Below are 24,675 nucleotides of genomic sequence, written 5' to 3' on the forward strand. Positions count from 1 at the left end.
CTAGGGAAGGCAACAGCATGGAAGTGCAAGTGGATATTGAATCCAAGCCAGCCAAGTTCAGACACAACAGCGGAAGCAGCAGTGTGGATGATGGCAGCGCTGCCGGCCGGAGCAATGCCGGGTGTTCATCGGCCTGCTTGCCAGAAAGTAAGTCTGGTGCCACCAAGTGGTCCAAAGAAACAACAGCAGGAAAAAAATGTAAAGGTAAGCTGAGAAAGAAGAGTAGCATGAAGATAAATGAGACGAGAGAGGACATGGATGCTCAGCTGTTGGAGCAGCAAAGCACAAACTCCAGTGAATTTGACTCTCCCTCTCTTAGCGATAGTATTCCATCTGTAGCAGATTCTCACTCGAGTCATTTTTCTGAGTTTAGTTGCTCAGATATGGAAAGTATGAAAACTTCCTGTAGCCATGGTTCCAGCGACTATCACACTCGCTTCACCACAGTCAGTGTTCTCCCGGAGGTGGAAAACGATCGCTTGGAAAACTCTCCACAGCCAAGTGGAATCTCTGCGTCTGTTCCAACAGCCCCAAGCACTGACGTTCCACAGCTGAGTTACATTGCTGAGGAAAGCGTTAATAGTGGATCTTCGGCAGATGTAGATTTAGGTGTTGGTGAAGCACTGAAAGAAGCAAACAACAACCATTCACAACATGCTGGGGAATTAAGCACTGCTATTCAGACTGAAATCTAAGCCTATAAGTGCTGCAAAAATATAGTTACCACTAAAGAACCCTGTCTGAAAGCTGGTTGAATTACACGCAACTTCTGTAGGTTTCAGGTAACCAGCAGAGGCAAGGTTTTGATACAACTGCATTTTGTATGTTCTTGTCTGATAAGGCAAAATACTTCGTATGGATCTTAGACCTGTGTGAAGAGACATGAAGGCTTTAACCAAGTGCATTACAGCAGTACAAATACGTCCATGTTTTGTATTTTTGCCACAACTTTGCTTGAAAGCATATGCTTGGTGTATTTAGGTAAAAATTGGTAAATTCTTAATATGTTAAATGCTGAAATGAATAATATGTCCTGCACTGTTCACTTGGAAAATATGGGGTTTGGGATAAATGGGTGTTAGTTGAGCATTAGTGACTTAAAACCATTCTTGTGTGAACTCTAAGGGAAGCAAAAGTTTTGCGGAGACCTATACAAACATATTTCAACAGTGAGTATTCATAATGATAATTTTGTTTCATAACTGGACACACTGTATTTAGAATGCATGTAGAATGGACTGCATATCTTCAGATGGATGTAGCCTGTGTCAGAAGCATTTGTGTGTACACTTTGAGCAAGGTTATGGCATTCTACTTAATTTTGAAACAGAAGAGATAGGTACTTAATGTGTGGTAGAATGAAGATGTCACCTGTGAAGAACAGTGGGGTTACTTATTTATTCATGCAACCAACCATGCAGCAGATAAGGCTACTATATAGAGTATAAGAACTGTAAAATAATCCGGTCGTTTATAAGCATTGTAGAAAAGCAGATGCAGTCACCTTTCATTAGGGGGAAAACGATGCCCCATCAATTCTTGGTGCCTTTGGAAAAGACTGGGTTTGAAGTGCCTGGTCGCTTGAGGATTTTACTGTAATGTTTTCCAGAATGTCCTCTTTGGCCACCTTGGATCACAAAAGAAAGTTCTAGTGAATAAAATGACTGTGGTAGATAATTGTATAAAAATAATGAAGTATTTGCCTACCAAAGACTCACTCAGGCTTTAGTGGACGTGACATCTCTTTGCAAGACATGCATATCTTCGGTCCCAGAATCAAAGTGCAGTGCAACGACTGCCCAAGTGCAAAGATGGGTTCCAAATATGCTGGCTTTTTCTTTTGCATATGGAAGATGTACAGCCGAACACACGCTGAAGTTGGCCAAAGCGCCTGCACTGTTTAACATTTTTTTGCTATGTAATTCACTAAAACTAAAAAAAAAAAAAAAGGAATTGTGAATATCAGAATAACAGTTAACAATGTTCTGTCTTGTGTTTCATGTGTTGCCATTATGGTGCTACTGGAAGTTTGATGGGATAAAAAGAAAATGCCATGAGCTGCAGTCCTCTTCCATGACTTATCCTCACAAGTTTTGGTAATATGCTTATAACACTAGTGCCAGTTACGTTATTTGATAATGCTTGTTACAGTATTTGTATATTTGCAATTCAGTTTTGCTCAATAATATGCGTGTAAACTGCATATCTGAAATAAATGTCTAAATACTGACTTCTAGTGGCTCTTCATTGAGTGTGCTGGTTGGCCTTGTAAAAATGTGTACGTTCCCCGACGGAGCTGCTTGTCTTGTCTGTGCCAACTGCTGTTGTCTCTTGTTGCCTTTAAACATTTTCGTTTTGTTAGGCGTGCTTTAGAAGTTGAATGTTTAACACTTTGAAATATGAGATCTGAAGTTAGTTACATGTTTGTACAAGATTTCAACCTGACTTGTTTTTGTTGTACAGAACAGCGATCTGAGCTGGCTCTACGGCAGGCAGCACAGTGAACGGTTCTCTGAGAGGATGCGGCTCTGGCATAAGCTTATTACTGTAAACAAAGCTGCACCATTTTGGTACAAGTGGACAGGCTATGGTCAGATTGTGGACCTAAACGTAGGCTCTTTCTCCGTCTAAAGTGATGCTTTTCCCAGTTCACACGCTCTGTAAGAATTTCATTGTGAAACACCGCAGATTGGCTGGAGTTTCTGGTAACAACTGGTGGTTTTTTTGCTTGGCTGAAGTGCCTGTTCATTAGGCTAATTTGGGATGCGTTACAGGAGATATATCTTGATCTGCCTTATCCCTGGCCCATATGTAAGCTATATTTATATCAGAGTGCATACCAAGAGGATAACTGTTACACTGCGTCAATTCTCTACAATTAGAGCATTTTTGTATACCGTTTCCAATGGCAGATGCTCAAAGCGAGGATAAGAAGTAGCATGAGCGAATCTTAGTGCACCCTGAGAATGGTAGCAAGGCATACAGGCAATTTTTGCCATGTCATCAGGCACTCTCAGTTGGAAGTGAATGCAGATTTTATATTTTGTAGAGAGGTTGGTGTTAACAGTTTCTTTTTGTGCTTTGCTCCCTGTTGATTTTTCTTTCCCCCCCCAGTCTGAGCACATTTGAAAAATTTACTGTTACTGAAGAGTATGCGGATTGAATTAGGGTCAGCATTAACTAAATGAAGCACTTGCTGTTCCATCATCTTGCTGCACCAGTTTGTGAATTCTGATGTGATTTTTAGGCCTATGTAGAAATGTACCTGTTACAGCCACGAGCTGAAGCACTAACAGACTCCTTATGCACAGGCTGGAGAAAGGAGCAGAGCTTGAGGCAGTCGCGCCACTGTCCCTGCGCCGCCGTCATCTGCTGAACAGGCTTCGGGGCCTCAATCTCCAAAGCTCCGAGGGAGCCAAACTGTGCAGCGTCACACAAACACCTTCAAGTAGTCACAGCAAGGCAGAAGCTGTTTGCTCCGTGCTCCGTCCCCTTTGGCTTTTATTTTCAGTTTAGTTTTGAATCTGATGTCTCAAGCTTTGAAAATGTGTGATTCGGCTTTATCCAGTACCTCTATGAAATGGCTGAAGCACATCAGTTTGGGGCCATGAATGCTCACAGCAGGGAGCTGGGAGGTGAAAAACCAACTTCTGTGAGTTTAAGCCTAACTCTGAATTTCTCAGGGCCTCATTTTGGCTGTGCAGGAAATGGGAAATACGGTTTATATGGTAAGTAAACTTTATCAAAGGACAGTGTTATCTTCTGTCACTCTAAAACCATATCCCATTATTTTATATAACACATTAAGAAGTAACATGCTGAAATATAGGTAAGTTTTTCTGTTTACTTTTGCATAAGTTCTTAGCAGAAAACTTTTGCTGATTCATTTTGTGACTTTTTATATTCAGAGGTAATACTATTTCATATGTGAGGCAGTCTGAACAGCTCTACTAAGTTGGATGCAGCACTGAATTTTTTGAGTCTATTAAAAAATAGAAGGTACAACACTTCCATTAATACAGTAATACAGAAGATACTTCTCTTGTTTATTGATCTACCAGTGTAAGAATTCAATAAAGCAAGTAAACCACAGGAAAGATCAAGTTTACATCTGCTCTCCCAACATAGTGGTTCTTTGGACATTTTCCTCATGTTTCCTGGCCAATTCAACCAATTTATGCCAGATTGTGAATCTCAAGAGGAAATTATTTTTAACACCTGCTATATCAGAGAATACTTGAGATAGTTACAACTTCGAATAGATTACAAACAGTCAGGAAAGCCTTTCCTCCTCATGTTTGCATATGCTTTTTTTTTCCTGTAGTAAAGCATCTGGACTTGTACATCCCTTCTTTCATCAGATCAGTGTCTCAAACCTCTGCATGTATAAACTGATGACTTTTTACTGATACGTAAACATTTTTTTACTGACTCATGTCTCTTCCAGTTTTGATATGTAAATCCAATTTTTTTAAATAGCTGCCTATTTAGTGATGCCATCACTCTCATGGGTAGTAATGCTGGAGTTAATTAACTTAAAAATCATTTCCTAATAAAAGTTCTCTTGGTTTAGGTGTTTAGGAGAGGGATTTTAGTTGCCTTACTGAAAAAAACAAAAGAAACCTCAAACCCAAAATACCAGCTCATATGCTGTGAAATAGTCTAGTTAAAATGTATTCAATTATGTTTAAGCCAAAGTCATACCAGGAAGGTGGGGGGAAAGGGTGCTGAGCAGAAAATAAGGTAAAATATCCTGGAAAAGTAAGTTTGGATTTCTGGTCCCTGTTGCACAGCCACACGCGGGTGGTACCTCAGGGGCGTCTGGAGCTGGAACCTGCCTGTGCCACGTCCTGGGGACTGCGCGACGCCCCCAGCTGGTGTCCTTGGAGCTGCGGGCAGCGTGCTGCAGGAGGGGCAAGGTGCCTGGGAGCACTGCAGGGCAAGAGCTTCCCCCTACCCGCCTCGGGGCTGGTGCCTAAAACACAATGGTTACACTGGGCTTCTCCTGAGATGTCTTAGTTTTGGATGTGGCAGCAGAGGGAACAGGGATGCACTTGGCACAGAATCCGGCCTCCTCATAGCAGCTGGAAGCTCAACGACAAAGACAAACTTCCTGTCGCACCTCACTCGTGCCAGGCTGGTAACTGGGGACCTTTGAGATGTGACGGCCTCAGCCCCTGCATGCGCACCGGGTACTGGCAGAAATCATTCTGGGGGGGCAAGGCCAGCAAGCTGACAAGATGTATCTTCTTCCACTGGCTCCAGGTGAGCCAGCTTGACTAAAGGACGGTTGTTGCTTCCCATCTCAACAACAAGGACATCAAAATTCACAGCAGCCTCAATTAGTGGTTGGGTTTAGGTACCAGACCCATGGATGGGATTTCTGTGTCCTGAGCTTCCCTTTCCTCACAGGCTCTGCACTCAAAATGTTTCTGAGCATACTGTTCTGTGCGCTGGGCGCTCTATCCCTTTATAATCCCCCTCACTTACTAGCAGAGTTTATTTACGAGGGTGGCATTTAACAAGCAGCAACTGAGAAATAGCACAGGCCTGCAAGGAAGTGACACCAGTGCCTGGCACAGCTGCAGCTGCAGGTTGTGCCACCTGCTGAGATGTTACAGCCCAGGGGCAGGTACGTGCTGCACAGACCCTGTGAAGCAGGGAATGTTTATAGATATGTGATATTCAATACTCTTTGAGCCAACCATTGGGGTTTGATACCCTGCGCTGAGCTTTTGTCCCACCGGCGCCTGCCCTTTGCTCCTTTGGTAGTTGCAGCTCCTGGGCAGTGAGCACAGTTACGCTAATTCAAGTAATGAGTTTTGAGTTGCAGGTGGGGAAGGAGTCTTGTTCCCTGCTGTTAAAAATACACATATATGTATATATTTTGTTTATTGTAGTGAACAAGTCTCAGTATTTGTTTGCATGATTCTGAAAGGCCCGGCAGCCACTAAAGAGTAGCCCTTTATTTGTGTGACTGGAGTACAAAAAGCAGAGCAGCTTCTGATGGGTGGAAATAACTGCCCCCGTGAAAGCAAAGAGTGTGGTGCGCCAGCAGCTGGGCTCTCGGCAGCTCCTCCTGCCTCTGTACCACTGTGTGAGGAAAGCAAAACCGGCGCTGCTGGGTGAGGGCTCAGCACTAAATCGGCCTGTTGGCCAGAGAAGCAACTGTGCTGTGATGATGCTCATCCCCAGTAGCACCTCTGACTGTTGCCCTTTGGGTGACAGCACTTGTTCTACCTGGAGCTGGCTTCTCTTAAATTTCAAAAATACTTTGAAGGGAGCAAAGCAACAACCGTGCAGAGCCCTGTTCCTGGCGTGCCCCATGCCCCAGCCACCTCTTCAGTGGTTACATATACTTGCTCTCTCTCCACTCATACTAAAAACAGAGATTTATATCCACAAGCAAACTGCAGCCCTGGTCAGCTCACCTGTACAGGGCATTTTTACTCTGCTCTCTGCGGCATCGGGGTTGTCCAGCTTATTGCTGCATTGGGACCGCATTTCACTTGCCTGTTCCATCAGCTGAATAACCGATGTTCTCCTCCTGAACACATTTTCGTATCGTCAGTTTTGATTTATGTTGCCTTGTGGGTTGTGATTGATTGATTTATTAATTTTTGGTAAGGGTGGATGTTAACACTGAGGGGGTAAGTGACAGGGTAACCCTGAGCTGCGATTTGGGACTCCCTGCCATGAAGCCAGGTAGGGCCTTTGAGATTCTCTTGCCAATCTCAATGAAATCTGACAGAAGCAGGAAAAATCACCCAACAGCTGCGAGTCCTGGTGGTGCTGTTACAGGGAAAGGCTCAAACTTCTTTCATTTGCTCAGCTTCTTGAATAATTTTTCTTACATTTGAGAGTTGTTAACTTTTTTCATAAGAAATATATATATTTGATTATTTGATGTCATCTTTCAGCTATGAAAATAGTAAGTGTTTCAGTTTGTTATTTCCTTGTTCTTTTAAAAAATATTTATTAAACTTTGGTGACTGCAGCCAAAAGTCCCTACTTGAGACAGGTGTGAGGACCATCAGCCAGAAGAGACTTGCAGATACTCCAGCTGACCTTCTGCTTAAAGAACAGATGTGGTGAAGTTTTAGTTCCCACAAGTGTAGGGCCCTGCTGCCCGCAGTGCAGCACGAGCAGAGTTACTACATCAGTTACTGTTCCATGGCTTCTGCTACTGAGGGTGGCTCAGGAGGCGCTGGAGGGAACGGGGCAGTGTCAGGAGTGCCGGTGGCCCCTCCCGCAGCGGGCGCCGGTTCCCTCGCACACGCCGCCGCAGTCCTGCCGCAGTTCTCCATTTAGAGCTGCTTAACACGCGGTAATTTTAGCTTCCTGATCTGTTGATCACTGTCATTTTTACCTCAAACTGAATTAACCTCTGTTTCGGCTGCCATTCCAACTGGAGGTATTACAAGGAAAGGTATCTTCCTGGACTATGGGGCTGCTTTTCCATGGACTACTTTCAAGCTTCCAGTTTAATTGCCATGGATTGATTGAAACTGTCTCAAAATTAACTGTGATACTGTGTACTATGTATGACAAGCCATTTGGCTATTATTTCCTCATGGGTAAACGATTTGTCAAGAACATGCCATTTAAAAAAAAATCTCGTCTTTTAAAGACTTTTTGTCTTTTTAGTGATGTCTGATCATCTCCTAAACTTAGTAATTATTTAAAAAATAATTTACTGCTGCAAAGATTCTGATTTTTGTCTTCAGTGTCAAAATAAACTGTCCAGATGAGATACCAGCTCTAGCTGCCTACAAGATCTCAATAGAGCTTTTAATACTTGGGGGTTTTGGTGGCACAGAGAAAGATTTAACTTCATGAGGAGCTTCTGTGATGTGGTAACTTCTGACATTGGCTCTTACTCAACTACTGTTTTTCAGGCAACTAAGACTATTTTAAAATTCTATCGCTGTTTTTTCTGCTTGCTTTTAGCAAAAGAACTTTTCCTTAATGCATGTATTATTAATACAATCCCCCAGCTTACTATTATAAAAAACACTCAACTCTATTAAATGAAAATCAATTAAGTTTTCTAAACCTTGTCAGTAAGCCGCACACATACAATGAACCTTCTCTGAACAGACTAAACTACAGTGGAAAAACCAGACTGAAATCACTAACATGGCAAGTAGCGCTTGTGAATACTTTGCCACCGTGACTGGAGAGGGAAAGTGGCGCTTTGTTGGTTGAGTACAATGGATCAGATGAGCTCTACACCTTGAACACATGATAACATCAAAAAAGAGGAAATCTAAAACCAAAACCCATCAGCTGTACTGACAGTGCTTTAGCAACTAAAGGCCTTATTCTTGGCACTCTAATTCAAGACAAAACCCCTAATCATGTGTCAGAACCATAAGCCTGAAGCGTGGAGAAGCAGAGCAGAGAAGCCATCATTATACTTTCAGGGGAAAAAGTTTATTTTTTTAATTAATATACACCTGAGAACATTTTCATTAGAACAACATTCTTAATGGTATTTGTGCAGTGTTAGTGAGTTTGATCTACAGTTATACCACATGTTCAAACAAGGTACTGGGGTATTAGAAAAAATTAAAAGCTTCATCTTGAAAAAAGGAGCTTTGTCAGAATCAAATATAAAGCATCAGTACTGCCCAAAATTAGGGGGAAAAAGAAGCCATACTGGTCCACAAAATGGTTTTACTTTTAGCTTTATGAATATGTCTGTAAACCTAAATGGTTGGTGTTCTAAATAATCTGATTACAAAACTTCGAGTTAAATATTTTGGTTGCTAAGTGCAGCCACTTATTCTCCTATTTCCCACTGTCCCTTCAAAAGCTGCAAACCAGCGGTCACACACACAGAAACAAATAGTTCTCTGTGCACTGAAACTTACTTGTTAATATTTTCAAAAACATACCCATTTAATTAATAATTAATCATTTTGATTCAAAGCATTCCATGACAAACTAATTGCTCTTTCACCCTCGCTGCTAAATTGTATTGCACCAAAAATGTTTCAATCTGTTTTGCAGAGAGCAGGGGTAGTGAGGAAACAGATGGCCTGTAGTAGTTTAGCTGAAAAATATTAATACATTCTGTAAACTCATTTTAGCAAAGCTACTGGCTAACTGACCCGTTTATCTTCTTTGTCACAAGAACGTACAACTCACAAAATGATAAAACAAATGATGACTGAAAGTGTATTATCGTACCATCAAGATATTTCACACACTAGATATAATGTAAACTATATTTTTATATATATAATTAACACAACTATGTAAAATCAGTATGCTAAATAACATGAACTCTTGTTACTGAACACAAAGATATGCGTTAAATTCTAGAGATTAAAAATGTGTACAACTACAAGAAAAAAAGCAGCAAGTTTTAAATGTGCAGATGCTGTCAAAATAAAATAGAATTCAGCCAGGCTGGGTGAAGACCCACTTCAACCCATGCAAGTCTGCAGAGGTCACACATTCATCATCGCAGAAACATCAACTCTACGCGTGCAACTAATAATTTTAACTTCTTAAAGTTCATAAACCTTTTTAAGGCTCTCAAGATCTTTCAAGGAGTACTGATGATTCTGGTTTTCTGAAAGTGAGTCAAACAGTTGGTGAAGCTGCTCTTTTTCATGTTTGCTAAGTAGGGCCAGCACCACCTGAAAAAACAGATTATTTTACAATTAGTATGGGCTGATTAAAAATCACAGTATTTGACGGAGATACATATTAGTGCATCATTTCCTTTTATGATATGAAAATTCCCTTTAGGTTTCAGTTCAACTGAAGTACCTATTCAATCTAGGTTCTTACCTTAAATCTTTCTGCTTTGCTCAAGTAGAAGAGGTGCTGATATACAAGACCAGGATTTTTTCCAACTACATAATATTCCAATGACTGGATAAAAATCAAAAATATTTCTCCTTCAAGTTTGTTACTTAGCAGCATTGGCAGCTTTTTTGGATCGGTAATTGTTAAGAGCTCCGCACAAGCAGCTTTATCCTTATTGGTATTTATTGCATTTATAATCTGACCAAAGTCATAAGCATTAGCTGGTTCAGAAATATGCAGTTTCTCAGAGGTCTGCAGCGGCACATTCATTTGAACTGTTTCCTTGGAGGCAACACAATCAGTCACAACATCTTCTGATGTAGCAAACTGTCTCTCTTCCTGTTCATCAGAGTCAGTCACCTTCGCAAAGAAAATGGCAAAAAAATATCCTTTTAATGTGGATAATTTGAAGCTTCATAAACTGTATGCATAATGCTGCTGCTAAGTTAAAGTTAGCATTTTATAAAAGAAAAGGCATCTGTGTTCCTTTATGTCCTACTTCTCCCAAGAACAGCACCTCTCTAATTCACCTGGAAGGGTTTGTAGTCAAAGTGCCTATTTTACCTTTTCCTTTCACTGCTTGGCACCAACCAAAGACACTGTGAGAAAGCTAAGGAGGAGTGCATATGTATATAAAATGTGACGCTGCAGAAGACAAGCAGAACTGAAGTTTTGTCACCAGATACCCGTGTTCCGTACCACTGCTGTGCACACGGCTGCTCTGCCAGGTTGTGTTTGCAGTCTCACTGCACGATAAAGCTCAGCATGGTCTCACAGTATGTTTGGGATTGGAAGGGACCTCAAAAGATCATCCAGTCCAATCCGCCTGCTGGAGCAGAACGCCGAGGTGAGGTCACACAGGAACATGTCCAGGTGGGTTTTGAATGTCTCCAGACAAGGAGACTCCACAACCTCCCTGGGCAGCCTGTTCCAGTGTCTGTCACCCTCACTGAGAAGAAGTTTTTTTTCTCAAATTTAAGTGGAACCTCTTGTATTCCAGCTTGATCCCATTACCCCTTGTCCTATCATTGTTTGCCACCGAGAAGAGCCTGGCTCCATCCTTGTGGCACTCACCCTTTATATATTTATAAACATTAATAAGGTCACCCCTCAGTCTCCTCTTCTCCAAGCTAAAGAGACCCAGCTCCCTCAGCCTTTCCTCCTAAGGGAGATGCTCCACTCCCTTAATCATCTTTGTTGCCCTGTGCTGGACTCTCTCCAGCAGTTCCCTGTCCTTCTTGAACTGAGGGGCCCAGAACTGGACACAATATTCTAGATGGGGTCTCACCAGGGCAGAGTAGAGGGGAAGGAGAACCTCTCTTGATCTACTAACCACCCCCCTTCTAATACACCCCAGGATGCCATTGGCCTTCCTGGCCACAAGGGCACAGTGCTGGCTCATGGTCATCCTGCTGTCCACCTGACCCCCAAAACCCATGACTGCCTCAACACCCATTTCACTTCTCCAGAAGCCCGTACCAAGTTTTATTACTCAGTCACTAGAAAATCAACTATGGGTTCAACTACATTTGCTAAAACCCATTTCAAGCTATCAAGAGTTGTGGAATTAGCATAAACTGACTAAATTCTCATTGAATGAGTTCTCTTCAACTGATACCAAGGTTTTGGGAAAGTCTGAAGCTACTGTACTGCATAGTACAGTGTTGTGCTGTGAGCTAGGTTAATCATTTTTGAAAATACTACACTGGCCTTACAGACATCTTGTTTTATTTTTTCAACAAACCTTGCTATCAGGAGAGAAATCTCAACTGCCTTATATGTAATTATAGCTTGATTAAAATGGAATAACAATGATAAATCCCAGTTTCTAATCAAATTTTCCTTTTCCTTGAAGCCTGTTTTTATAGAGCTACCTTGTTCTACAGCAGATAAGAGGGGGAAGGCTCTCTAAGGTAGCTTCCTGTCCCACCCCTGCAAAAACTACCACTGCCAGTAACACAGTTGGCTGGTGCCTGAACAATGCAGTCACTTCCCAAACCTCCTCTGAACACTCTTCGGGTCCCTTTGTTTGTCACAACTCAGGGCTTAACTAACGCTACAGCCGGCTTACACTCATTACATAAAATCCCACAAACGCGTGACAATGTGAAGTGTTTCAATAAAACAAGTTGTTTCTATACTAATAACTGCAGTTTCAATTATACCACTATCTGGAAATTACATTATCAAATTATAGTATCACTGTACCAGACTGTAACTGTGAATTTTAACCATATATTTCAAAATTAAGCAGGAAAAAAAAACCCTCTTAAAAGACCAGCAAAGCTACAATTGCAAAATCTCAGATGACTGAGAAAATCCTTTCATTGCCTAATTCTCGGCAGAACGCTGCAAGGCTAACATTTTGAGCCAGCATATAACACTACATCACTTACTTATTTACCCATACTCTTGCTCTTGAAGGCAGCATTTCACTCTCCAGACCAGTGACTTTAGCACCCGCACCCGCGCGGTGCCTGCTGACTCTGCGCCTTGGCCAGCGCAGCCCCGGGGCTGCCCCGGCAGCAAGGACTTTAAAAGCAAAGCTGCTATTTGACAGACATATTCTGTAAAGCACAGATTTCAAACTCTGAGCAGGTTTTTTTTCACAAGGAGGATATCCTCTACTTTAGTGCCATCTAAATGTACCGTTTTCAATTTCTGCTGTGGTTCTGATTACACTCCAAAGCAGTCCAAGCATTACTATAGAATGCAATGGACACCAAACACATCATACGCAAAAATCCTCCAATATGCCCTCAAAATAACATGAAAAATACAACCCCACTTCCAAAAACTGTAGAGCTAAGAAGTGCAAAATAAAAGCTTTAATATTATCTCTTCGAATGTGTAGCTTCTGTACACTCTTCTAAAAATGAGCTGGTATACCTCTTGTATGGTTATTTTCTTCCTTTGCTTTTGTTGACCGCCAGCTACAGCACCGTTGTCAAAGTTAAGCAGCTGCGTCACCTCCTCTAGTTCCCTTTTTGCTTCAAGAACACCTGGATCTATCAGAAGTACTCTCTTGAAATCATCAACACTGGCTTGGTAATTCTGTAAGTAGAAGGCAACATTTTTTTTCATAAGCACATCACTAGAAAAATAAATGTGAACTACCATACTGTCCTGTACAATCAGGAAAAATAAAAATGCTAAAATCTTGACATTAGGTAGACAAAAATAACCTTAATACAGACAGTGTAATTTCAGTAGAGAGAAAAAAAGGGAAGTGAGGTTGAGTTTGAATGAGCATTTTGCAACTAAATACTTCTGTATTAAATATAGAATATGAAATAATTTAATTCAAGAAACATTTTGCCTGTATCAGAGAATAGATTACTGAAGACTGCTGCTTATAATTGGTTACAGCGTAACACTTCCTCAAGATTAATGAGTCTACCAACAGTTTGCATATTCGCTTTGCTAAAAAAAGAGTTAAATTAGTCTTAGATGAAAAAGATACCTAATCTTCCTGGGCTTCAATCCAACAGACCATCTCTTACAGTTTGAGAAGGGAAATTTTTGGTAATACTTGAGAAGACTGGGATTATGTTATGAGCTCTGGGATAAACAGGGTTACAAGGACAAACATGGAGTGGCATCAGGAAACAGCTCCTCAATAATCAGTCTTGTCATTTGTTTAATGTTTCATTACAAATTTTGACATTAGGAATTATGAATTTTTAGAATAAATTTTCTGGAGAGACAAATAGCATCAATTCTGAGGAAGAGAGTATCACGTAAAAAAAAATAAAACAAAGCACCTTGAGGGCTAGAATATCAAAAATAAGAATGAAATATAGAAGTAAACAGCAAATGACCATGCAGACAGTAAAAGATCAACATAATTTCTGTGTGTGAGGGACCCAATATTTCTTCTGTTCCCAAGCAGCATTGTAAGGTTACTATAAGTCATTCCCATTGTCATGAAAAAACTGACAGCTGAGGTATTTCCTCAGCATCTCAACTGCAATAAAAGCACTACTGTGCAAGTCACTCATTTTCTATCGCCTACATGTAATATTTTGTACAATACTGATGACCAGTGTTCAAGGTGCAGAGACACCACAGTAAATCTGTAAGTGAACTGAAGTCTCCTGTATCATAGAAGAAAGAGTAAGAGAACTAGAGTTACTTAGCCTTAGCAAATGAATGCAGAAAGGGGGCAGATTGCTTTCATCAGAAAACAGCTACTAATTAAGCCAAACCATTTGAATTACAGATAACTACACAACTACAGAGAAATGAGATTCTGGAACAGACTTCTGAAAACTACCACAAGAGTCAGCAAACAACCAACTCTCCTGGGTTTCAAACTGTGGCCTACCACACTTCTCAACAAAAATCACACAGGACAGTTTTACCCAAAGCAAGAGACTGGACGATTAGCTGTAGGAGATGCAGCCCAAGGTCCTGTGTCCTACCTTAAAGGCCTAATTCATCAGAGGAGCATGACTTTTTTCCCTATCTTCCCTTAGCTGCATCTCAGTAAATCTATTTTAAAAACCCTCACTCACTACATTAAATTCCACTGCAGCTTTTGTGGTTAAAAATATGGATATTTATACACAAGTAACACTTCCCAGCTTAGTTAGGTCTTTGCCAAACTACATGCTTTTAGCTCTTAAAATTTTTCATTACAGAGTCATTTGTCAACCTCAAACCACTTTTGTTGCTTTCTCTGGTTTTGCAAATCACTCACATCCCAGGAATTAGCAATAATGAAGGCATTAAATTCAACCACGACAAAACATCTTGGGAATCCTCAGTTCATACTGTTCTGAACGCATCCACGAACAGTGTGTTTCGGCTTATGTATTCAATAATACAAAAATAACTTTTTTCCTAGGATATTCAAAAAAGCAAAGTTATTTCTCCAAGTCTTGACATTTTTCCCTAGTGTGTAATTCCCTTTTTTTGACTAGTAGAATCACCATTTACCTTTGCTAATATTTATACTTTTTTCATCAACTTCAACAACATATGGTTACAGATGATTAATACCAGGTAGCTTGGTACGGTTACAGCAAAGATTTTACACAACATTAAGTCTTTTCACCTTCTTTGAAATCAGAACAAATTTTTAAAGTTTCATAGCTACTGTAACAGAAGAATAAATTTATCACGAACAAAAGATCTGATGGTTGCTATGACTTGCATTTGGAATCACAACACAGGATGAGAATAGGCTACTATACTGCTAAGCACAAACAGTTGTCATCAGGTAATTATTCTAAATGGAGAGACAATCTGGTAATTTTGTGTTAAGGCACCAAACATAATGGAGGTTTGAAGTAAGTATTCATTTGATGGACACTGCTGGAACTTGGTGGACAGCTGGAGTGACCACCTCCAGTTACAAGGTGGAACATGGCAGAAAGCACTTAAGAGGCTTGTTTAAAGATGTGCAAAATTTAATACAAAGCAGATGATGTTGGCTGTCATCCTGAGCCAACACAAGTGAGAAGCTGCTCATCTAGTACCGCGTGAGAGCTGACAGGCAGGGTAAGGATTGCTATGAAAAACTTATAGGCTAATTAACATCACTGACGAAGGGGAATCACCAGAGGGACTGACAAAAGGAACAATATCGTTCAAGTGATGGAACACGAGACAGTCACATTCAGGGTGGATATGAGCAATATAAGTCTGCACTTAGGAAGATCAGGTAAAAGGGTACTCAAAAACCCGCGTTAAGACGAGCACAGTACAGACATCACCACTGTGTAGATGGAAAGGAAAAGGTTGAGTCCTCACACTGTCCACAGACTGAGAAAATAGATTACTGACAAAGGATCACTAAGTGTTTGGAGAAGGAAGAGAGTGAGAACGAGATAATTGAAACCCTGGTTTAATATGACAAGCACTCAAGTCCGAGCAGATGCCAAGAGATAGCTTGTGATTTTAGTTTGGAGAGTTGAAGAGAGACTTGGAGAGAAACCATTTGTCATCAGCAAAGATACAATAAACACCTTGACAGAAAAAAACAGACCGGGATACCCAGAAGATTAAAACATTACAAAAGAGCTGAAATTTGCTTCACCAGTCTCCAGTCAAACCTCATTTATTCCAATACTCTTGTATTTTCTCAAATTATTACAAGTCAACATGAACATTTTTATGTTGCAAAAAAAATTATATAATATTTTGTGCATGCCTAATGCTCTACAAAAGCAACAGATCATCAGCACTGCATACTTTGTATTCACCCAGACTGCAACTACCTGATTGCCTTTGAACAGGATAAGCAAGTTTAGAAGTGCTTAAGAATACCTGCCACGTTCTTTTTCCTCACCTGTAATCCTTTGTATGCTAGGGCTCTTCTATAGAAAGCTTTAATATTAGAATCTTCTATTTGAAGAACATGATCACAATCCTGCTTAGCCTCTTCATATTTACACAGTTTCAAGTAACAGAGAGCTCTAACACAGAAAAACAGAATACACTGCAATATAAATAAATTCTACAATGTTGTAGTGCCAACAGTATCTGACTCTTAACTGTTAATTACAATACTTCACACAATTCAGTCTCAATGTGGTATTTTTTAAAGCACATCAAAACCATTAAGTTATTAATAACATCACCAGGTGGATTTAGAGAGATGGCAAATTCCTGCAATAGAAGTCAAAGTTCAAGTATGACTAATGCTTAATGTTATGCAGATATGCAAGTATTTTAAAAGTAGAGCCTATGTTAGTATGATAATACAGAGGTGGATACAGTATGGATTTTATACAACCATTCCGAGTAAAAAAGAGCTCCAGATTAAATAAGCAATACCGATTTCTGCATCTAATTATTACCTGGAAGTCTCCTGTTCAATTACTGGCCTAATCAAATCCTTCTTAGTTTGTGAAAGCTGATAAGATTACAGCATAAAGAATCATGCTGCAGAATTAGATCAACCTTTAAAATAATGCTGTTGTATGACCATGTTCCTACTTTTATTTGCTCAAAACGTACATTTTCTTTGAAGTATTACTCTTTGCATTGGAGATACTGCTACTGCATGTCAGCTTTTAACTAAAATGATACTAGTACTCTCAAAAAATGCTGCAAAATCCTATGTTAATTGTAACTTTTACTATTACTTACTCTATTTTTATATATATCTATATATATCTATATATATATATATCAATGACATCAATACTTGCTCCCCTGAGAAAATAAAGCAGTTTAACAAAAAATCCATTTTCTTATTAAAAACACTCATCAAGTTTGAAAAAATCCTTTTTTTACAACATTAACTGAAGTGATGAAAAATCTCTATTTGCAGTGATTAACAGAACTACTGTTATCACAATGTGAGGTTAGATTTTGGATCTTTACCTGTTAGTGTAGACTGTACATTCCTTGTTATTTAACTTCATGCATTCGCTGTATTTATTTGCAGCTTCTTCATATTTACCCTTTTTTATAAAATCATTCCCTTCATTTTTTAATGTCTTGAACTTCTCCTCAGCTTTCTCACCTACATTAGAAAAGCACCACAGTGTTAGATAAGAAGGTCAGCTCATCAAGGGTAGCTGAATAATCTACCCAGCCTAATAAATGCCTGGCATCTGCAGTCTCTCCATCGGACAGTACATTGCAGTTTCTGCCCCAGATCTCCCTGCTACTCTAAGAAAGGCATAAACTTCCATAGATACATATGACACAACACATACTTCCCCGTGTGCCAGGGTAACTATTTTACTGAAAATAACAGGATGCAACAGACAGCTCTGCACTTTCACCTCCTTCTGTCTGCCCCTCCTCTGTGGTAGAAGGGACTGTACATCTCCACCGAGTTTTATTTAAAATGAAGGAGATTTCATCAACAGGATTAAAGGTCTTCTAGATCTCCATCATCACACCAAGGTGACCATAATTTGATCTAATATTTTTTATGCAAGCAACCATCTGTCACAATTACTAAGATAAACTGACAACGACAAACAAATCAGTAGGGGATGAAGGAATCTCTCTGATTCAGTTTTTACTGACATTAAACATTCTTTTTGCAAAGGCCTTATAGTTAGGTGTTTTCATGTTCCTTGAAGCATTTTTATAAATAGTTATTAAAAGAATATTACTGATGTATCACTATCCCCTACTGATTTCTGCCATATTTTCTTTTATTTTATAGAACTTCAGAAGTAACATGCTTGCAAACTACATCATTTGGCTTTAAAAAAATTATCATAACTATGGTTCCATAAAACACATTAAACCAAATCATCTAAATGACCATTACCTAACTTGGCTTTTCACAAAGATCTGATAAATATTCTCTAAAGCAGCTACTTTGACATTATGAAATTAAACTGTATTCAATTTTTCAAATAATATCATTTTCTGTTCTGTGTACATATTTGCATTAGCTATACATACAATTCATTTGCAACTGTTCTTCTCTGTTGATATCTGTAGTACTTCTTGGCTTATTCTCTGAAGTGAAGCCTCCTCCATCCCACCTGTGTAGCTGAGCAGCAACTGGAACAACTGGAATTGGTGGCAGTTTCTCCCTCCAACTGGGACCATCCTGATCTATTAAAGTCTTTGTTATTCTGAAAGAGAAAAGCCCCACCAACATGACTTTTCACATATTTAACTCACACTTTAATAACTTACACCCAAATTAAATAATGCGATGTTCCAATTTTTAAAAAAACTGAGCAGTTGTCCTTAAGACTAATTTTAAAAAAAGATTATCACAGCAATCAATGGTATTGCACTCATTTAAGATTTAGATTTTTCCCCTTTTTAGAGAATTTATGCTAGCACTTAGAAGACAAGAAGCCGACATCAGTATGATCCGTAAATATTTTAGCAAATGACTGATTCTGCAACTAAGCTCTAAATGTTGCCTACCACATGCAATAAAGAAATAGAAAAAAAAATGTATTTACTTTGTTTGGTTTTCTCAGTTGTTCACAGGTGTTATTTGTAACAAGTGTAGATTACAATATCCTAAGACAAAGTGTGGTCCCTAAATTTGCCAATGTCAAATGAAACCTCTTACACAACAATAACTAATAACTAAATAACCAATACAGGTCACAAAGTAGGTATTAAGCTGCATTTTATAGAACAGTCAGAAATTAGTCAATCATTCTTTGTCCCCATTTAAAACGTGAAGAAAATACATTAAAAAGTGTTTAGTCTTTCTTAAACCAACATACGCATTTATTAACTATCTCCATACATGACATATTCAATCCAAAATCCATTCAAGTGGGAGTTTACAAGACTTCATGGTTCCCCTGTAATTTCTGTAGTGTTTTCAAAAAAAAACCATTAATCAATTATGAGAATAATAGTGGGATAAATGTCTTCTAATCTCAAAATTAGCTCAAGAGTCAAGTTCAACTGGTGGTTAAGTCTAATATCTACTTTAACAAAGCAAAATTCTAAATAGCGTAGTAAAGAATGTCACATTGATATGATAACCAAGAAACCCGAAATTTGCATATTAGGTGCATTTCCATCTAATACAGGTGTAAAAAACATAGTACATAAATACACATCTAAAAAAAAACTATGAAGAACCTTGAATCTGACATGAAGAATGAAAAGGAATGAGCACAGATTACCCAATCAAGTTTGCTTGCCTAGTTTTGTTCTTTTTAAATATTTAGGTAACAGCTAAAAAACAAAATAAAAGCCTCAGTATAATACTATGGCAACAGAGTCAGAGCACACGGGACCAAATTCTTTTGCCATTAAGGTCTGACAGAAAAAACAATACAAGAAGCAGCACCTATTCTAACCTTCTTTATTGTAAACCAGAAATCACCTAAATATTTTAAAGAATGATGTAGACTAAAAAGGCAGCTTGTAGAGCTATATAATGTGCAATTTTTTTTGATTAAGTAATGCTGCATAAACATATTATTTCTTATATTTTGGAATTGAAAGTCTGTTTCTTCATACACAGAATATCACATTTTGTAGTATTATCTAGTTGTTTTATCTGTTTTCTAAGGGAACAAGAAGAACACTTTTCTGTGTGTTAGCCTCATATGCCCTTCCAGGGTTTCTCCTCCACCTAAATCTTTACTAAGCAGTATTTTATACAACGTACCAACAAAGCAGCTTGTCCAAGTTCTGTTTTGCTCTAATTTTACTAAAACTATAGGGTTTTTTTAATGATGGTCTGAATTAAATTCTTACAAAACTGTGGCACACCACCATAAATTAAACAGCCCAAGATTTACTCAGGTTATTTTATTAGAAAACAAAACTGTACAATTCATATTAAAATAGTCCATTTCTTGTGTTTAGGTGTTACCCATAGAAAGTAACAGAACAATTCTACAGTAAACCATTGACCTCCTGTTTAATTTTTCTCCATTTACCATAATGGGCTTAGCAAGTTGGACAAAAAATCTGATCTAATTCATCAATATCAACAGAAAGCATCCTGCAGTCTTTGATGATCAACTGACTTCTTGTAATACAATAATCTAAGAACAGTCTTTTGAAAAAATGCATACATGTTTGCAATGGTTTGTTTAAAAAGCACAGGTATCTCATGAAAAAGTTTGTACAGTACAATACTTATCTGGGACTTCGCAATGAAAGCTGCCAAACTATCTAATGTAATTTGCTAGCTGGTATTAAAGGAGTTGAGACAACTGGAATAAAACTTCAATTTAGTAAATGGAAATGCATAAACATATTGGCCCACATATTTGTAACAGCAAAAAGCAAAGAATAAAACACTCATGAGGAAATTCAAATATGCAAAGTAGGAAATCCATGGATGTTCAAAAAAGCTAGGAAAATGTCACTAATTAAAAGCATGCTTGAAATGCATTTTCCTGTGACTTGGCACACACCATTAAAAGAAACAGACCTTCCAATTTATCTAAACATCACCTCATGATAACCAATAAAACACACAATTCAACATCAACACAATAAACTCTCAAATAACTGTTTATACTTGTTTTCAGCTGACTTTTCATAAAAATATCTACTTATATTCTTAATTATTTTCTTTTGATTGCAAAATGACCAGGCAAAGGCTTTTTATTAAAAATTCTACTTGTCTTTTATGTGAGATTTATTAGTAATATGACTGAACATCCATTCAATTCTAAGATTTCTTGAAAGCCTGCTTATTCAGGGAAGCACTAAAAGACAAGCCTTAACATCATTTTTCAAACCCACACTCAGACACAAGTAGGATGATGAGGTTTTTCCTATCAGCTTCCTAAAGCATTACCATCCAATTTCCCACAGGAACTTAAAACCAAAGAAATCCTCCAGGAAAAGCAGGTTGTTAAGACCTGACATTCCTAATATAAAAAGAAGTTAAATTACATCTTGGAGTTGTCCCTTTAAGTTAAAAGGAAGCAGAGTAACAAACATTTGCTGTTGAAATTAATTTTTTTATAAGACCGCTAGTTTAGAAATTAAAATTAATACTTTAATAAACAATTTCAGTTTAATTAATAAATGATAAAATACTAAAAAAATAAATTATAGTAAACATTCAATTATGCAGGAGGTCTATGCTTTAGAAACTAAGAATTTGCAAGCAAAAATGAATTACCAGAAGAGAAGAAGGAAGAAGCAGCTGAAATAAGGTGATGGGTTGCCAGGGAGGAAAGAGTAATGAGCAGTGAAGCTAAAAACATAAGGAAGGCCTAGAGAGGAGAAAAGGAAGAGTGTTAAGGGAAAAAAAGGAAATAAGCTTATTACTAAGCAAGTTACAAGTCAAGGAGAAATATGAAAAGAGTTTCTGCAGATAAAATAAGCTAAGAAGATTTAAAAAAAAAAAAAAAGTGTAATAATCACACAGATACCAGGATGAGCAGTTATCTCATCAATCCAAGTGCTCTGTTATCAGTTTAGATACAGGAGATCAGTAAGAGTTTTTTGTGTTATCAAAAATTAGACTTCTAAGAGGAGATGATGGAGTGTCATGATTGCCTTTGGCCACCTCTGGTCAAATAAAAAGATATTATGGACTTTTTAAATGAAGTAATAATGTAAATGCTGATGGCCTTGCCTTAAAAAGAAAAAAAAAGGCAGTAGATTCCATTGTTAAAAGCTGCATACATGTGGGTTCCTGCTCAACAATTAATGACTGTTCTGCTCTCATAAATACTTCTTTTTTTTTTTTTTCTGTTAAAAGACAAAAGAAAAGGGAATGGAAAATCCTATCATTCATGCACTACTGCATCTACTATATGTTAATGAGGACATAATTAAAATAGAGTGTCTACACTAATTTTACACTATTAAAATACTACAGACATTGAGATGTCTCTCTTGGCAGCAAGAATTAATGTTGGAAGTATGAACTTTTAAGTTGAAAATACTAAGTTACATTTTTTACACCTCTAAGCTTTGTAGCCAACCACTGTTTCAAGTTACTTCACTGTTTACACAACTACAGCATACTGAAGGATTCACACAATATAAATCTCCAACTGGGATAGTGCTAATATGAAAAGGAAATAAATGTCAGAGAAAAGGTACAGACCTTAAAGTATTACTTTCAATGTTATCAAATACAAGTTAGGAAAGAAAACAAGTTGAGGCACCAGTAAAAAACACCTTTAAAATACTTAATTTTTAAAACAGAAAGTGACCTACTGCTGGCAGAGGAAAACCCAAGCTATGGGAAAATGAAATGAAACAGCCAGTCCTCTAGTTAAAACGCACTCGCTGGGAGGACCCTGCCTCTGACAGATACAGAACAGAGGAAGTACCGAAAACAACACTGAATTGTTTTTCTATTTGTACTGATACGAGAAGAAAATTTCTAAGTGCAGTTACCTATTAGCACTATCATTTGCTGCTTGGATGCTGCTGTCTATTTGTAGGACTGTTTTATAATCAATGTATGCCTGTCGATACCGCTCCATAGACTCATGTGCCATCGCTCGTCGCAGAAGTGGCTTAAGGGAAAACGGCTGAAGCTCCAGAGCCCTGGGAAAACAAAAGCAAAATGCAGGAATGAAACAGAATAACTGAAATAATATTAATAAAAGTACTTTATTACATATACAACTATACATAACAACTTTGTGATTTCAGATGGGTCTTACAGTAACATAACCAAGGAAAATGGGACTAAGTGGTTTATATTACTACCCTAAATGACATGCAGTTATGAAACTGTTAGTGCTTTAACTACAACTTACTCCACTCAAATCTGTCTTCCACCTGGAAAACTACTTTCATCACCAAGAAAAGATTAATGTAATGGCAGCTGTTGGAGAGCAAAAGCTATGTTTCCTAAGCCATGCCTAGATCTATGGGGATTTCAGGTATTTGGTCCTTTTGCCTACGTGATTTTCTGTTCTTCTTCCTTACATGCAAGTATGTACATTAAAAATACATTTGGTAAGACATGAATAAACACCTGTCTTTTTTTGGCTTTTAGGTTTTTGCCTGTATTTTGTCTGTTTACTCTTCTGGTTGTGTATCTGGTTAACACTGAGCTCAGCCCCTGACACTGTGCAATCAGAACTCGCTTCCAAACATCATGTGCTTTTCCAGCAATATGAAGAAGCAATACACAAAAGCTTTATTTATTAAAGCCTACCCTTCATAAATCAATGATTCTTGGTAAAGAGAAAAAGAAATAAACTTTGAAATACTGAAATCAAGATAAGTCTAGCCAACTATATTTCACAGAATCATAAAATAATTCAGGCTGAGAGGTCCCTAATCCAACCGTTACGGAATGTTAATCATTTTTGCAGGGGTTTTGTAGGGACTATGCTATTGTGTGCTGTTGTGTTTTTCGAACGCATTCAGCAACATAAAGAGAAATTGAATGCTGGAAATACTTATGAAATGGAAATTGGAAATGTTTATTGTAGAAATCATCGTTTCCCTAACTTTAGGAGGAGTAATGGTGCAAAGTCAAGTCACAGCAAAGAAGATCAACAGCCTCTTGGACTTAGAAAGGGAGCACAGCCAGTGGATCGAAGGAAGTGATTATCCCCTTGTACTCAGTACTCCAAACCAGAGTCTTGAGACAGAGATCCAACAGAGGGCTTTTGGTACACTTCTAAGCCCTAAATAGCTAGAATTCACTAAAAGATAAATGTTCAATTCTTATTTTTCTATCACTAATATAAGCAAAACACGACTTTTTTACTCTGAAGTCAAGTAACCTATTTGTGATCATCCTTTATGTCATGTTGCGTTGAGAATATTTAATTGACACTGCGCAAAACATGTGTGCTTGCAGTTTTGCAGTTCTGCTTCCCGGTCTCTAAATTATTTCTACCTCTGTTGCGTTCACTGAGCATCACAGGTCTGTGTGTATCCAGAAAATATGCACAACAATAAGGACATTATTGTTAAGTACTAAGAAAATGAGCTTCCAACTGGTAAAAATACAAAATGCAAAACTTTTTAATTACTGGTTTCAGTCTTACATATTTCAGACCTCCTGAAAAAAAATGTGATGGCTGCTTAACTTGCCATCTTGTTTTATCAGCCAGCATGGTCCTGCATCTGTTTTAACAAAACATTGTTAACGAGTCAATTTTTTCAAATGATGTTTTCAGAAAACATTTCTCTCAGGTAGAACATATACAGTAAGTCAAATATTTAGTTAATACAAAATTACATGCATATTCTATTTTTATGATATGGTTTTGTTTTTAACAGTTGGGTTGTGCTGTAAAAAATTTGACTGATTAATTAATATGATTTCTAACTGTCTTGGGATCCTTTTTTGCATTTTAAGCCCCACTCTTACTGACCCTACCTATGAAAATATTTTAAAAACCATATAGAAATACAGTAATAATTTAGTGGAAGGCAGTGTTTAGAAGTTTTTGAAGGTGTCTGACCCTCCCTAACTCCTGTATCCTTAATAGCCACGATAAG

At 38.2% G+C, this 24,675-nt stretch overlaps 2 protein-coding genes across 5 annotated transcripts in view; one reads left to right on the plus strand and one right to left on the minus strand.

Annotated features, from left to right (window-relative positions):
* RNF19A (ring finger protein 19A, RBR E3 ubiquitin protein ligase) overlaps nt 1-3,381 on the plus strand; it is a 60,515-nt gene extending 57,134 nt beyond the window's left edge. For 2 of the 4 annotated variants that reach the window (XM_080339256.1, XM_080339257.1), the window contains one exon: nt 5-2,224. In XM_080339256.1, coding sequence (XP_080195382.1) covers nt 5-695 — 691 coding nt within the window. In that variant the 3' untranslated portion in view covers nt 696-2,224. Of the gene's footprint in view, nt 1-4; nt 2,225-3,311 lie in introns of those variants that run through there. The other 2 variants (XR_013921799.1, XR_013921798.1) reach the window with 2 other exon arrangements.
* A 6,068-nt stretch (nt 3,382-9,449) lies between these two features.
* SPAG1 (sperm associated antigen 1) overlaps nt 9,450-24,675 on the minus strand; it is a 37,397-nt gene continuing 22,171 nt past the window's right edge. The window contains exons 13-19 of the mRNA XM_080340568.1: nt 22,603-22,755; nt 18,202-18,377; nt 17,158-17,299; nt 16,118-16,244; nt 12,712-12,876; nt 9,805-10,182; nt 9,450-9,650 (exon numbers count right to left, since the gene is read on the minus strand). Coding sequence (XP_080196694.1) covers nt 9,519-9,650; nt 9,805-10,182; nt 12,712-12,876; nt 16,118-16,244; nt 17,158-17,299; nt 18,202-18,377; nt 22,603-22,755 — 1,273 coding nt within the window. The 3' untranslated portion in view covers nt 9,450-9,518. The remainder of the gene's footprint in view (nt 9,651-9,804; nt 10,183-12,711; nt 12,877-16,117; nt 16,245-17,157; nt 17,300-18,201; nt 18,378-22,602; nt 22,756-24,675) is intronic.

The sequence above is a fragment of the Nesoenas mayeri genome (assembly GCF_963082525.1).
Source record: "Nesoenas mayeri genome assembly, chromosome: 2".
Taxonomy (NCBI): domain Eukaryota; kingdom Metazoa; phylum Chordata; class Aves; order Columbiformes; family Columbidae; genus Nesoenas; species Nesoenas mayeri.